The sequence below is a fragment of the Aspergillus vadensis genome (assembly GCF_003184925.1).
Source record: "Aspergillus vadensis CBS 113365 unplaced genomic scaffold BO88scaffold_4, whole genome shotgun sequence".
NCBI lineage: Eukaryota > Fungi > Ascomycota > Eurotiomycetes > Eurotiales > Aspergillaceae > Aspergillus > Aspergillus vadensis.
In genome coordinates this window covers 259755-275077 of record NW_020292042.1, presented here as the reverse complement: position 1 = coordinate 275077, position 15323 = coordinate 259755, and the positions used below count along the sequence as shown (strand labels likewise).

At 51.7% G+C, this 15323-nt stretch overlaps 5 protein-coding genes across 5 annotated transcripts; 3 read left to right on the top strand and 2 right to left on the bottom strand.

The window, feature by feature from the left end:
• Window positions 1–2684: 2684 nt before the first annotated feature.
• Window positions 2685–4095, top strand: BO88DRAFT_204608 (telomerase reverse transcriptase). Its single transcript, XM_025701884.1, has 4 exons — window positions 2685–2796; window positions 2847–3101; window positions 3149–3459; window positions 3511–4095. Exons 1-4 carry the CDS (start codon window positions 2721–2723, stop codon window positions 3901–3903), a joined length of 1035 nt encoding a protein of 344 aa, XP_025565811.1. The 5' UTR covers window positions 2685–2720; the 3' UTR covers window positions 3904–4095.
• A 3974-nt stretch (window positions 4096–8069) lies between these two features.
• On the top strand, window positions 8070–10406 carry BO88DRAFT_412143 (putative TBC domain protein; the record flags this gene model as incomplete). The annotated part of the gene is made up of 3 exons (XM_025708071.1): window positions 8070–9261; window positions 9308–9762; window positions 9810–10406. 3 exons carry the CDS (start codon window positions 8070–8072, stop codon window positions 10404–10406), a joined length of 2244 nt encoding a protein of 747 aa, XP_025565810.1.
• An 821-nt stretch (window positions 10407–11227) lies between these two features.
• Window positions 11228–12668, top strand: BO88DRAFT_441687 (kinase-like protein; the record flags this gene model as incomplete). Its single annotated transcript, XM_025709899.1, has 2 exons — window positions 11228–12479; window positions 12555–12668. Exons 1-2 carry the CDS (start codon window positions 11283–11285, stop codon window positions 12666–12668), a joined length of 1311 nt encoding a protein of 436 aa, XP_025565809.1. The 5' UTR covers window positions 11228–11282.
• Window positions 12564–13840, bottom strand: BO88DRAFT_402317 (SDR family NAD(P)-dependent oxidoreductase). Its single transcript, XM_025706072.1, has 2 exons — window positions 13582–13840; window positions 12564–13522 (listed from the first exon to the last, which is right to left on the bottom strand). Exons 1-2 carry the CDS (start codon window positions 13823–13825, stop codon window positions 12699–12701), a joined length of 1068 nt encoding a protein of 355 aa, XP_025565808.1. The 5' UTR covers window positions 13826–13840; the 3' UTR covers window positions 12564–12698.
• Window positions 13841–14090: 250 nt separating this feature from the next.
• On the bottom strand, window positions 14091–15229 carry BO88DRAFT_382591 (NADP-dependent oxidoreductase; the record flags this gene model as incomplete). Its single annotated transcript, XM_025704634.1, has 2 exons — window positions 14091–14330; window positions 14399–15229. 2 exons carry the CDS (start codon window positions 15227–15229, stop codon window positions 14091–14093), a joined length of 1071 nt encoding a protein of 356 aa, XP_025565807.1.
• Between the last annotated feature and the right edge of the window lie 94 nt (window positions 15230–15323).

Sequence of the window (15323 nt, the reverse complement as noted above, 5' to 3'; positions counted from 1 at the left end):
TTTCATGCAGCGACATTTTACTTCCTGTTCGTCTACGCTTTTCTCGTTCTTCACCCCTTCCTCCGGGGGAGGCGTTTGCAAAACCAGGGCTCCGGGACTTGGATCAGGCACCAACAGACAGACAGGAGACGGAACTGTCTGTCAACATGCTTTGCATGCCTACCAGGGGCTGTGGTTTTCAGCCAGCCTGTAGCAGAAAAGAAAATTTAACCCCCCAGACTCCGCAAGGCGAGAGAGGCTGACGCGGTGGGGACGCAATCAATTGCGATTGATTGACCACCGTCGGGAATGCTGGTTCTTGGTACTACCTGCTAGAGCCTAGCGGCGACCTTTCTAGACCGCCGTCGTTCCAAGGATCTGGCTCAGCTTCCCCCATCCTTGTCCGTGCGAGCACCGTGGCTACGATAGTTGAACACAACCTCATTATGATTTCTATTCTTATCCGGCGGTGTCTTCAGGAACAAGGGATCGACGGAAATTCAGTCTGATTGGATAGATTTTCTTTCCATTTCCAACCCAGTCTCGTCCACAATCCGGATCCGAGTTCCAGCATTAGCGAACAATGTCGTTTTCACTTTCCATTTGAAAATGAAGGCATGGTGAGTGGAGAGAGAGGAAGAAAAAGAGAAGAGAAAGGGAAAAAAAAGAAAAGGATGGGTGGGGCACACGGATCGGAATCTACTCGAGTGGTCCATCTCTTGTGTAAGTGTATCTCCCTCTCAGACTCATCAGTCTTACGCCTTCACCCTTGCTACGATACATCTTCCCGGTCGCAATAATGCAATGGTAATGAGTTAATCCAATTCCAACCACTGACGGAGGAGCTGGTCACCCGACGGCCCGCCGGATGTCGCCTTCTTGCATCCGCCATCCCTTTGACGGACACGGACACGCCAGGCTCTGTTCTGCCGCCTGCAATGTAGTCTTTTAAGGTTTACACATCCTACGGCTGAAGAGTGAAGAGCTCCCTAGCTCGGTTAACTCGTGATGTGTCGGTTTTTTCATTGAGGTCATGAAAAGGAAAAATCTTTCCCGTGCACCAACCAGTTAAACTATGAACCGCCGAGCAGGAGTTGGCAAAGATCGGCGGTCGCTTACAGATCTTCCCTTCGAGAAGCGAGCATTACTGATCCGATGCCGCCAATGACCAGTGGGATTTTGGTAGCCTATATGGAGCAAGGGATCCTTTATAATCCGCTTCTATTGACGGTTTTCTGTCAGAACGTGTGACCCGCGCTCCTAAGAATTCGTTCTTGAGAGTTGCCTGTAGATAGCCACCTTACCCTGACGATCTACGTTCCCAGGACTCGTTTCAGGAGGAGCTTCGCTCTGAAAGTTTGAGTGAACAATAGTCCAACGAAGCCGATAGTTTCGAATAGTTCGACGACGCAGGCAAGAAGCTAAATAGAGTTCGACTTCAAACAGAAGCAGTGGTTCTGTTGCCTTACCAGGCTTCCCATTAAGGAACGTCTCCTATCGAGCTACCGCTTGGAAGGTTCGATTATTGACCGTTGTTCTCGGGATATGCGCTGGCGAGTGGAGAATTGTTTCACTCCCAAACATGGCGCCCCATGTTCTTCGATCGCTTGCGGGTTTCGACTCGGCTTCTCTGGGTCACCTCTAAGGGGTTGGTTTTCGTTCATGCTGGCGAATGACCCTGAGTAAAGAAGCAGTGGTTCTAGGCTCCTGGGCCCTGGCAAACGGACATGGCAGAATGAGCAATCAGCAACGTCAGTAGGGGTATCCGTAGCAAATTCGGTATTGGTTAACTGGTTGCAGAAGGTCGGTAAGGACGGCTGCTCCCGTGATCCCCGGCTGTCGCGTTGCCGCAGCGCGTCTCAGCGCGCTTCCCTTTTGGGGTATATCACAACACCTGGCCGTCATACCAAATGTAATGATCAGACCACCCATCCATGTGAGGCAGACAGTCGCTTGCATTAAGCGAACTGGTCTTGATTGATTCAGTTCTTTCCTAATGGGCAAGAAGAGGAAGAGACCCATTAAGGGTGACCGTGCGCTGGACAGGTTGTCGCAGCCATGCACCTCTCCAGCATCCACTTGTTTCAAGGGACAGCGCAGCCTGGCTCGTGATGATGCTGCAGGGCACTCCCATCCAGTCATCTCGCTATACTATTCTCAGGTTTTAACGCTGAGACAGTACCTTCTACGCCAAATACCCCTATCCTCCAAATCCCGCCGTCGGAGAATTGTGTCAATACGTCATGAGCAGGCTCCTGTCGAGACCAATGACGATGGTGGCTCAGGACAACTTGCTAGTTTTCTTGATACGACGCTGATAGGCATATTGACCGACTCGCATCCGACATGCAACGAAAAGCGCCGGCAAGAGCTAGCTGCATTTACGCAGTCGCAGTCCAGATCTGAACAAACTAGCACGGACACTGGACCAGCATGTGCTCAGGCAGAGGTACAATCCACTTTTCTGGATTGGCTCGATAGGTACTGACGGTACATCATAGCTTGTAGATTTTGTCATATCCTCTCTGTTCAGTCGTGACAAATTCTCCCGTCAAAGGCCCCTTCATCTCTTGACCCGGGGCTTCAGACGTGAGAGCGTGCATCCTGCTCATAGGAAGCGGACGATCTCATGCAGTATTTCAGGCCTCGAGGTGCAGTTCCCTAATGACAGTGTTCAGCAACTGAAGCGGGCGCCATGGACAGAAGTGCTTGGCTTGTTGGGAGACAACGGAGAAGAGATCATGCTAAAACTTCTCCTGGATTGTGGAATATTCGTGGCCGTTGATCAGCAAAGAGGAATTTATTTCCAATTAAGTGGTAAGACAGCTCCATAGGGAGTACAGTACACTACTAAGATGGCAATCTAGGACTCCCTCTATCAACACTTGAGCCTGTAAACAAAGTGCCTCAAAGCCATTTGGCTCGAAACAATGCACTTGGCTCTGTGACAAGCAAGCCTGTACCAGCGTCTGACTTCAAGGAGACGAAAATGAATACAAGCACTTCTGACTGCAAGGCGACCACACAGAAGCCAGTTCCCGTTGTCTTCCATCGCCGACGTATTCTGTATGCTTCTCCAGTGCTTGATTCGAAAGGAAAGATACAGTTTGGGATGAAGAGTCGTGAGTCAGCCAAGATCAATAGTTTGGCCCCTTGGCTAACATCTCAGATGTTCTGAACCGTTTCCCTTCCACATCGCTCGCGCACACTACTCATGTGTTGAAATACATATTTCCCAAACAGTTTGGCTTGCACAATGTCTTCTCGAGCGTGTCAAATGGGCAAGACACATTCAAAGATTATGCTTATCGCGAAGATGAGATTGCAAAATTAGAGAAGGCAAGGCGAGCCCATTCACACTCAGAAAGCATAATCCCCAGACGACTTCAAGGCAAAGCTGTGGAGTTGGTCCAGCAGTTGCAGAACCGGAATAAGCACTGTTCCTATGTGCATTTGCTCAATTATTATTGTCCTGCAGAGGTATGCTCGCAGAATTACTGATAACATTGTAGGGTGATGCTAATAATTTAGCGTATTGGACCGTGGAAACTCGGCCCTGAGCCGTTCGATGATAACAAATTGTCAGCATCAGAGTCTTTGATAACTCAGCCACGACTTCCCTGCCAGCAGGCATCTTCTTCAATTCCGGATGGTAGTCCCTCGGTAGATCCAAGTATCAGCGATATGCCAAAAATACAAGCACCGAAGCTCAGCTTGACCGACTACGCGACGCCTGCTTCATCTGTCTCCGCCTTCTGCAGAGCTGTCTTGAAGAACCTGATTCCCCCTCAATTCTATGGAACTGGTCAGAACAGAATTCTGCATCAAGATAAGATCCTGAAGCATGTTGATCAATTCGTGCAAATGCGGCGTTTCGAAAACCTGAGTCTTCAGGATGTGTGCCAGGGGATCAAGGTTCATTGACATCACAACCATATTCTTGTTTTTCTATACTAACTGCATATCTTTAGGTCACTTGTATACCTTGGCTTGAGCCTCCTTCTACTACAAGACAAGCATGCAATCCCGTGCCACACAAGCTGTCGAGGTCCGACTTCGAGAAGCGAACGGAGCTACTTCATGAGTTTGTGTACTACCTGTTCGACTCGATCCTGATACCACTCATCCGTGCCAACTTCTATGTCACCGAGTCCCAGTCTGGTCGAAACCGTTTGTTCTATTTCCGGCACGACGTTTGGTGTCAGCTGACTGAAAGACCGATAATTGAGCTCAAGGCTGGCGTTTTCGAAGAGCTGGAGCCAGCCACAGCCCAGCGTGTGGTAGAGAAGAGATTAGAGAAGAGCGGTATGGGATATGGCTCCTTACGACTCTTACCTAAATCAACAGGCGTTCGCCCTCTCTTGAATCTCAAGCGAAAACCTGTACTAGCGGGTCACGCAAAATCCGGTAAATTCTGGAGTGTCAATTCGGTTGTTGCCCCGATTCATAGCATGCTCCAGTACGAGAAGACACGAGCACCGTCCAAACTAGGCTCATGTGTGCAGTCAGTTGGGGAGATTTATTCCCATTTGAAAATCTTCAAGAGACACCTACAGAATCAGGGCCCAGTGCCTCCATTGTACTTTGTCAAACTCGATATCCAGTCTTGCTTTGATACAATCCCTCAGCAAAGCCTGGTCCATCTTATTGAAAGGTTGATCACTGAAGCCGCCTACCATTATACCAAGCACGTCGAAATGACGCCGTCTGATGAGTTCAACATCCTGTGGCCATCGCACGAACGACCAAGCAAGGCTAGGCGGCGATTCGTCGGTAGAGCAGCCCCTGCTGCAAGGCCACAGCACCTGGCAGAGGCGGTGAGCAACGGCGAGATCAGCCAAAGACGAAACACCGTCTTTGTGGACACGCTCATGCAGAGAGAATTCAATGCGGAAGATTTACTCGACCTCCTCGATGACCACGTGCGAAACAATCTAATTAAGTTCGGGCGGAATTACTTTCGGCAATGCAATGGCATTCCCCAGGGCTCAGTGTTATCGAGCATGCTGTGTAACCTATTCTATGCAGACATGGAGCAGCAAGTACTGGGATTCCTGCAGTCAGACAATGCTTTACTGGTTCGCTTAGTTGACGACTTCCTACTCGTCACCACCGAATCCTCACTGGCTATGCGTTTTCTCCAGGTGATGATCCCCGGGCAGCCTGCCTATGGCGTCTCAGTCAACCCAGCCAAAAGCCTGGTTAACTTCGCCGCCGCTGTGGAGGGTATTCAGGTCCCGCGTCTCGTGGATACTCGGCTCTTCCCTTACTGTGGATGTCTGATCGATACCCGTTCTTTGGAGATCTACAAGGATCATGAGCGCATTCTGGAAGGGGGGCAATCCGTCGCCACTAGTCTCTCGAACTCGCTCACGGTCGAACTGACGCGAGTACCGGGCCGGACTCTTCACCGCAAACTGCTTGGGTCCTTCAAGCTGCTCATGCATCCCATGTACTTGGATCGGCAACACAACACGATTGGGGTCATCCTGTCGAACCTGTATGCAAACTTCGTCATATCGGGAATGAAGATGTACCGATACTTGAAGTCATCCGGGCAGATGCACCCAGCCCCCGAGGTGGTGATTCGAATCATTCGAGACATGATACACCTAGCCACCCGCATGGTCCAAGCCCGACGTGAGGCGAACGGACCAGCCGCAGCTGGTCGCGGGGTGCATCATTGCGAGGTTGAATACCTGGCTGCCGCGGCGTTCCGGTTCGTGCTGGGACGCAAGCAAGCCCGCTACGCGCGGGTGTTGGGCTGGCTGGATGTCATTCTCCGAGAGAGCCAGCCCAATTCCCAGACCCAGGCCTGGCAGCTGGGGCAGGTGGTGCGAACGGGCAATGCGACATATGGCGGCTGGAAGTTCTAGAGTGTAGAGACTAGAGACAGCAGATGACCGAGAGTGGGAGGCTAGACCCCCTTGCTGAATGTAGATAGGCTGGGAAAGAAGATGCCGATGAGGAAGAGCCCAGACTAGCATACACCTGCAGAGAGCAAGCAAGCACAGCAAGCACAGCAAGAGCAAGAACCGGGAGCGGGTGATGTAATCTGGATGCAGTGGCCTTGGAAGGATGAGAACGGGCATGACGACAGAATTACTCTGTACTACGTATCGAACTGGAAAAAGCACACACACAAACACTCCCCGATGCGGGTGGCGTCCGATCTCAAAGCCCACTCAATTCGGAGTGGAACGGGGGGGGGAAAGTGCACAGAAAAGCCTGATGCAGGATTTGTAGCCAATTAATCTTACGGTATAGGGTGCAAAGGGCAGGACAGTTCCTGAGATTCGATCAAGAAACCTGGTTCCGAACGATTTAGTGTCGTGGGGTGGAGGCAGAGGCCGAGGAGGTTTTCTGTCTGCGATCGGGCACTTACCGCGACCGTAAGTGAGTAACTAAGTAAGTATGGACGGTGTACGGAGTACCCAGTACGGAGTACTAGTTTAGGTAACCCTCACTAACTACTACGCCCTAATCGGTTAGCACCCATTTCATCTAATTAGCAGCTAGTTATCTAGTTATAGTGACTAAGGGAGAACTCCAGTCCGGAGACCCGCGGCTCGTCGGCCGGGCAAAAAAACAAAGACGGGCAGGGCAGCACACATACCACGGATCTGGTGGCCATGGACAACGGAGAATTGGATCAGGGGGTGAGAGATCTAAAGGGAGGATCCTGAAGGGAGAGAAGGAAGAGAACCTTGGAAAAGGGGGAGGCAAAATAGTTGGGCGGGTGTGGTTGCCCATCAACGGTAAATTGTCAACAAAAAGGAATGAAGTTCAATCCAAGTCTTCCAAGGCATAGCTATCTAGTGACTATATGCAGCTTTCAGTTCCAATCTCTCCCTCTCTCTCTCTCTCTCTCTTCTTCTTCTTTTTTTTCTCCTGGACAATTAATAACCGGGTGGAAACCCAGTTAGTATCAGCCTTCATTTCGGCTGTGGCGGTGCGGGTAATGCTTTAGTAAACTTGCAAACCGAGACTATACCACTCCGAGGTGACTTACCCACGACGACTTGGACTAATTGGACTGAACTCGACTAACTGGACTAACTGGAACCGTTTCCTGGTGAGAAGAATATCCACCCTCATTTCACGGTCATTATCGTGCCTCCATTAATCCGTGCGCTGTTCGAGGCAGACATCCTTCTGGAAGAGACAGCCAATGATCGCCAGTCCATCGCCGTCTAGTGCCTCCAGTGGGATTGGCCAGACCTTGTCCAGAACTGCCGTTTGGTTGCTCGTTTGCAGCCAGCTTCTCTTCTCTTTGCTGGTCTGATTGCATCCATCCTTAGTACCAACTACGACTAGTACGTAGTATTACTGTATCCCCATCCTAATCTTATCCCCATCTCCATCCCATCCCATCCCATCCCCCTTCTTCCTCCTCCTCTTCTTCCTTCTCTTCTGCTTTCATTCATCCTCCTCCACCTTCTTTTTCCCCATTCATTCCCCTCCCAATTTCTCACTCGCTCTTCATCCTCATACTTTCGTTTCCTTTTCTTTTTCTTAATATCTCCCAACATTCCAGTCTTTCGCTTTAGTCTAGTCTAGTCTATCGTTTCCCACCCATCTCCTCCGCCGCGCTGCTTGTCTCATCTGCCTCTTGTCTCGGTTTTTGTCGGGGATCGTTTCATCTCTCCGTCCCCTTCCCCCTTCGGCTCCGGCCCCCAAATGCACTGCTCGCTGCACGATTAACTCCTGAATCCCTTGAGTGCATAGTAAGAGGAGGACAAGAATAATACGGAACCAATTTGAAAAAGAAAAAACAGCCTCGCCCCCGACCATCTTTTGATCCGCCACTTGTTCTGCCGCTTCCATTGCATGCAGCATCCTGCTTGGGGTTCTTCCGTCACACACCTATTAATCAATACCATCCGGAGATCATCCCACCTCTTCACCCCCGTCTTTCGCTCCTAATAACGGCTTATTTTCTTTGTCTTTAATTCGCGACACCATCGGACGTGTTTACATCGTCTTTTATCTCGTCCTTGGTATACGCAGCTGCGTGAGGTTCATCCCCTGAGGTTCTTCCCTTAGCCTGATCTGGGAAGAGTCTCGAACTCTGCAGCTTTCCCGCCGAAATGACAACCGTTTGTACGACCACCCCGAATTCCCCTCCTGACCTCTCCGGGTCCAAGTCCTCCAAGTCTTCCTCCTTTCGTTCCTCCTCGCAACACTCCGGCCCCGAGGCCATCTTCACTGATATCTCCAATTTCGAAGAAGTGGACCTCCAGGATGATGTGCATGTCTCCTACACCAAGGGTGCAACCCCGTACGTCCAAAATGCTGGAATCACACGAGCTTCAGCGGCCATCATGCAGAAATCGGCGGTTGCGACAACACGCGATCTGACCGCCACGAAAACAAAGACCCCGTACCCTACCGGAAAGCAGGTCAATGGCACCTTGGCTCAGCCGGGCCGCGGTCCCAAGCACCGCCCCGGCAATCAGCGGGATCCAGCCTCCACCAAGCAATCAGCCCTCCAAGTCACGAAGCCTCATCGTTCGCGTTCCTCCTCCCCACTGCGACCGACATCGAGCTTGAGCTCGTCGCCGTCTACACACAGCCTGTCCCTGACCCCCGTCAATACCCACACCCTCAACCGGAAACCCTCGTGGCAGCGACCGCGCAAAACCGTGCAGGACTTGGAGGATGAATACCATGACTCCGATGAAGAATTACCCGAGGATGCGAGTCTGTGGAATGTGCCCATCTCCCCGCGGCCGGTGCAGGATCGAGCGCCGTCCCGGGCCCCCAGCCCCAACGGTCGCAGCCCAGGTCCTCGACCCCTGCCGTTGTCGCATTCGGTATCCGATGTCACTGTGCCCCGGTCGCCTTCTGGTTCGCGATCCCCCACAACCCGCAACAATCGTTCCAGCTCTGCAGGACCTGAGCGCGGCCAGATCTCGCCCCGCAACCCGCGAGCATACTCGTACAACAATATGATGTCGGATTTGTCGGAAGAAGCCAAGATCATCACGGAGGCTTTGGAGTTCCACGCTGATGAGCGCCAGCGCCAGCGGGGAGAGCGCCTGCAAAGCGGGCTGTCCTCTCTCCGCTCGAGCGAGGAGTCCAAGCGTGGGTCCAAAAGCACCATTGAGCTGCCCCCGTTGCAAAAGTCCAATATCATGATTGATCCGTTACCTCCCAGCAAGGAGAAGGAGAAGGTCCTGACGCGGACCCGGCCCAGCTGGCTGCCTCCGAAGGACCAGAAGGAGGAGAAGCGGCATTTGAAGGAATACAAGCGGATGATGGCGCAGGCCAAGGAAGCAGGTATGTGACTCGTCTCGTTGCCATCTTCGACGACTGACCGTTATAGACAAACGCCGTGCGGCGAAGGCTGCTTCCGCGAAATGTGAAAAAGACAACACTCGCGAGACTCTGCAGCAGATCTGGGACGAGTACGTCTACCCGAATTGGGATAATGTCATTAATGAAACCCGCACGCGGGAGTTATGGTGGCGCGGAGTGCCGCCTCGGATCCGGGGCTCGACCTGGCAGCGTGCCATCGGCAATGAGCTGGCTCTCTCCGAGGAAACATACAAAAAGGCCTTGCAGCGCGCCAAGGACGTGCGGGCGCGGCCCGAGGGCGATTCTGGGGAGACCAACAAGCGCATGAGAGATTGGTTCGAGGCGATCGACGCTGATGCGTCCAAGGCGTTCCCTGACCTGAACCTGTTTCAAGTCGGTGGTCCGCTGCGCGAGACGTTGATCGATGTGTTGCAGGCGTACTCGATGTATCGCAGCGACGTGGGCTATGTCAGTGGCTTGCATGTGAGTTCTCTTTCATGCCATCCATGATTCATCACTAACGATTCTAGACCATCGCTGCCCTCCTTGTTCTGCAATTCCCATCGCCATCGTCGGCGTTCCTGGCCATGGCCAACGCGCTCAACCGGCCGCTCCCTGTTGCTTTTCTTACATTGGACCGCGGGGCGATCGGTCGTACATATTCACTGGCGTCTGCGACGCTGAAATACAAATTCCCGCGTTTGACGACGCATCTGCACGAGACGCTCCGACTCAGCGACGAAGAGATCTGGGAGCCGATGTTCCGGTCGCTGCTGACGAACGGGCTGGACTTGGAGCGTCTCAGCCGGGTCTGGGACTGCTGGGTGTTTGAAGGAGACCGGATCATGATCCGGGCGGCCGTTGCGATCCTCGGATGCTTGCAGCCCCAGCTGTTTGGGTACACCAAGCCGGACGACCAGAGTCGCAAGGCGGTGCAGGACATTCTCAGCTGGGGACCGCGACAGGGGGGCACTCGGACGCAGGAGCGACACAGTGCCCCGGCCTCGGCGACCGGGTTCGGAGGGGGACAGATGGCATCTGGCATGGGCGACTACTGGATGTTGGGCTCGGCGGGTGACGAGGACGGATTTATGCATGAAGTGCGCGAGGCAGGCAAGGTGCGGTGATGGATGCCTCGCAGTCACAATTTAGATAATTATCTTTTTTTTCTTCGATGAACATATTACTATGGCAGGGTAATTCGCTGGTCGGTGATTGATGGACTGGATGGTGTATGATATTGCATAGACACAGCTACCATACAGCTCAATTTACCTAGAATGATGCATGCATGCAAGCAGTTGACGAGATAAAGTAAACTAAACTACTGGCTCTGGTTCAGTTCAGATCCGTCCCGCGGTTCACCAAACCCCATATTTGGTCTGGATTGTCGTGCGCGGGGTAGGTAGTCTAGCTGTGGTAGAGAAATCTAAAGAATGGGATTGGTGATGGAAATCCCTCATCTACATCCGTTGGGACTGGCGGTGACGGTAGCATGCTTGTGACCCTTGCTTGATGCTGTGCAGGTGGCAGTAGCAGCTACAGTTAGTTTCTATCTGATAATTTAGCTATATGTATGTTGTACGACATACATAATAGTAGTTCTCTGGCAGTCTACGTAAGTGGTGATGAGATGTCATCATACCTAATCTACTCTCCTACTTTAGTAGTAAGTAGTTTACAGCCTTGAAGTAACTGATTCTGATGGTGTGAAATGAGTAAGGTGAGTGAGTGATCCTTCGCGCGGCGAGGGATTAAGTTGGACGTGCTGAACCATACATTTACTTTACTAACTAGCTAGTAAGTACTAGTTAAGGGTTGTCTGTCAGGAGGTAGACTAGACTACTACCTCCGCACTCTCTGACTGATCGACAATTGCCGCATACTTTTAGTCCTTGTAGTAGTAGCAGAGGTATATACGTGATGGTTCCCTACATCACATCTACCTCTCTTTACTTCATCTCTACATAGTATACACTACTCTATAATCAAAGAGGAATAAAATGCCATCAACAATAGCAATCGCCAAAAACTACTTGTGTTTCAAACTCCCCTTCTCGGAGTACTCGTTCTCATTTCCTTCGGTTCCTATGCCATGGCATGCACATACACATACACATAGCACTGCTATCCTCTCAGAAGCAAACACAGACACAACCACCATATCAGAAGAAAGCCCTCTCCTTCCTCACCACCACCACCAACACCACCAGCAACAGCAAAATACACCACCATCCCTCAAAGAAAAATACGGCACCTGCACCACCATCCTCCACTACGGCACATCCAGCTCCGTTCGACTTTACACCAACACCACCACCAACAAGAAACGAAAAATACTCCATGTCCTCAAAACCCTCCGCCCAACCCCCTCCACCACATCGACAAAACAAACCCTAAAATCCACCCTCGAGTCCCTCCTCTCATCAACCCTCTACCATCCACATCTCCTGCACACAATCGACATCATCCCCAACTCCCGTGGAGAAACATGTCTGGTGAGTGAGTATTGCGAATTAGGTGATCTCGGGACATATATTTCCTCTTCCTACGGAGGAAGTTCAGGGGATAGTGTCATGCCAGTGACAGAAGCAGATAAGATTCTATATCAGATTATGAGCGCAGTGGAGTTCTTGCATGAGATGGGGGTGGTTCATGGGTGTGTTTGTGTGGAGAATGTTTTGGTTTCTTCATCTTCTGGGGATGGGGGTGGGGATGGGGTTTGTGTCAAGTTGGGGGATTTGGGGGATGCGAGGGTTTTGGATTCTGGGTATTCTCGTGACCGAGTTGGGGTGAAAGATGGTGGTGGTTGTGATGGGTACTACGCTGCATGGAAAGAGGATGTATATCCCCTTGTTAGGGGGTTATCCATGGGGATAGGGAAGTTTGAGGAGTTGGAGGGGAGATGTGATAGGAGGAGGGTTAATCCTTATGCTGCGCCGGAGGTACTTCATCCTTGTTCTACTTCTCGGTCGTCTTCGGCTTATCGTCGACGTGGGTATGGAAATCCTTCCCTAGGGGTAGCAGGGGATGATCCCCGGGCTGTGGATATCTGGGCTGTCGGGATTATATACCTTGTCCTAAGACTGGGGAGGATTCTCTGGCGGAGTGCGAGTGAGGAGGAGGATGGACGGTATGCGGAGTATCTTGCTGGGAGGAAGAGGAGGGAGGGGTATGGGGTTATTGAGGGGTTGGGAGGGGTAAGATGCCTTCTTTCATTTCCGCTTTTGTGGATGGATGATGCCTGGGTATATGGCTAATGTGTGGTGTGACAGGCACAATGCAGAAACGTGGTATACGCGATGCTAAACCCCGATGCAGCCCGACGGATTAAAGCATCAGAAGTGATGAGATCAGAATGGATGTATAACCTTGATGTACATCAATAACATACATTCACATTCACACATAATAATACATTAAACCGTCCCAGCAGCCAACACATATCCCCCATCCACAACAACCGTCTGCCCATTCAAATACTGATTCGTACTAACAAACAACACCGCACTGGCCATATCCTCATCCTTGCCCGGTCTCGCCGCCGGCACCTTACCCTCATACTTTTCCTTAGCCAACTGACTCTTCTGCTTCTCATCACTCTCCCCGGCCGTCATCTCACTCGGAAACACCCCGGGAGCAATATTATTCACCCTAATCCTCAACCCACTATCGGCCACCTCATGCGCCAGCATCTTCGTCAAATGAATCGCCGCCGCCTTGCTAGCATTATACGCGAAATGATGCTGCGACACCTTCACAATACCCGAGATACTGGTAATATTCACCACCGTACTACTCCACCCCTTCTCCCTCTCGGACCCCTTCTGCAACAGCGGCAAGAAAGCCGTCGTGGTGAAATACAACTGCATGACATTCGTCCGGTAGGTATCTTCCCACTCGCTCATGGGGGTCGCATCATCGAACAGCGATTTCTTCAGTTCCGTAGCGTCGCTGGGTTCCGTGTTATCCGTGCTGCTGCTGATTCCGGCATTGTTGATCAGGATGGAGAGGTGGGATTCGCGCGATTCAATCTCCTTTACGAGCTTGCTGATGGATTCTTTGGAGGTTATGTCTGACACGATCGGGATGATCTCCCCGCTTATGTTCTTGTTGTAGAGGCTTGCTACCCGGTCGAGTTTCTCTTGTGTTCGGCCCGTGATGTAGACCTTGGCGCCGTTGGTCGCCAGTGCTTGGGTCGCCATTAGGCCGATGCCGGAGCCGCCGCCGGTGATCAGGGCCACTGTTGTTCTTATTAGCTTGCTGTTGTGGTAGAGATGGAGTGGGGGTATGTGGGGATACCTTTGCCCTTCACGCCGAAGAGATTCTCCAGCTTAAAGTTCTCGTTGCTTGCAGAGGCCATTTTGTGGAGGTTGGATTGGGGTCTGGTAGTTGTGTGTGAGAAGTGGTGTTGTTGAGTTGTGGAATATAGTGGTGTAGGGTTGAGGTAGGTGCCCGTGTTATATATAGCTGGACGGATAGTATTACTGGTGCGGATTGCGTGGGTAGGACGTAGCACTGCACGAAGGAATTGACGCTGTAACATGGTGAAGTGGTGTCTAGTCTAGGGTTGAATCCGGTTTATATGTGCCACTGTGCATGGAGATAGTGAAGGTGATGGTGATGATGGGGTGGTGTTCATCAGTATGACGTGAGTTGAGTATGAAGTAATGGTGGTCCAGCCATGGTTGCAGCCGCAGTGGTCATAATGAGTTAACAGCTAGCAATTAGCACCATTCCGAGAAATTAATTGGCTTTAATTAAAATAAACTGTTACTGCAATTGTATATGCTAGTACTAAGGTGGTAGGGCTACAACTTCGCTCTGATTCCCTCCTCCGCTGGCACCACCTCCACCATCATCTTACCCGTATTCACTCCATTATACAAATCCACCAGACTCTTCGGCGCCGACTCCAACCCCCCTTTCACAATATGCTCCTTGCGCTTGATCTTGCCCTGCGTCAACCACTTGGCCAGATCCTGCAACGCATCCGGGTACTGCTTGGCGTAGTCGAACACGATGTAGCCCTGCATTTTGACTCGTTGCGACTGTCACCGTTAGCACCCCCAAGAAATTCCAGAGCACCCTCCTCCAGAAGGGTTGGGGGGATACTTACAATGACCTGCATAATATTCGCCGGCCCCTTCGGCTTCGCCACATTATACTGGCTAATCGCACCACAAATAACGAACCTAGCAAACTGCGCCGCCCGGCCCAAACACGCATCCAGAATCTCCCCACCCACATTATCAAAGTAAACATCAATATACTCCGGCGTAGCCTCCTTCAACTGCTTCTTCCAATCCTCATCCTTGTAATTGATCGCCACATCAAACCCCAACTCCCTCACCAAAAACTCACACTTATCCTTACTCCCCGCAATCCCAATCACCCTCTTCGCTCCCTGAATCTTCGCAATCTGCCCGGCCACCATGCCCGTCGCACCAGCCGCTCCAGACACAACCACTGTATCGCCAGCCTTCGGCTTCCCCACATCCATCATCCCGAAATACGCCGTCAGCCCAGTCATCCCCAGCACGGACATCGCATCCGTAGGCTTGCACCCCTCCGGCACGGAGATCTTCTGCGCCTCTTTGGCGCCTAGAACAGCGTATTCCTGCCATCCGGAGTAGGCGATGACCCAGTCGCCGACTTGGTATTGGGATTTCAGACTGCTACCGACGGAGAGCACCTGCGCGATACTTTGGCCGCGCATGATGCTGCCGATTTTCACGGGCGCAATGTACGACCGTTTGGCTGTGAGCCATTGGCGCATGGCGGGCTCGAGGGCTAGGTAGTGGATGCGCACGAGGACTTTGTCATCCGGGACATTGTTCCTGTCGATGGTGGTGGTGGTCTTGAGGTTGAAGGTGCCGCTTGTTACGGATGGGTCGATGGCGGCTGTGGGGGCCTTGACGTAAATGAGTTGGCGGTTTGTGAGGGTCATTTTGATGCCTGATTCAATGAATAGAAATTAACTGTATAGAGTGAATGGAGATAACAGATTGAATGAGTGAAGGGGATCCGGCTGAAAGTCCATC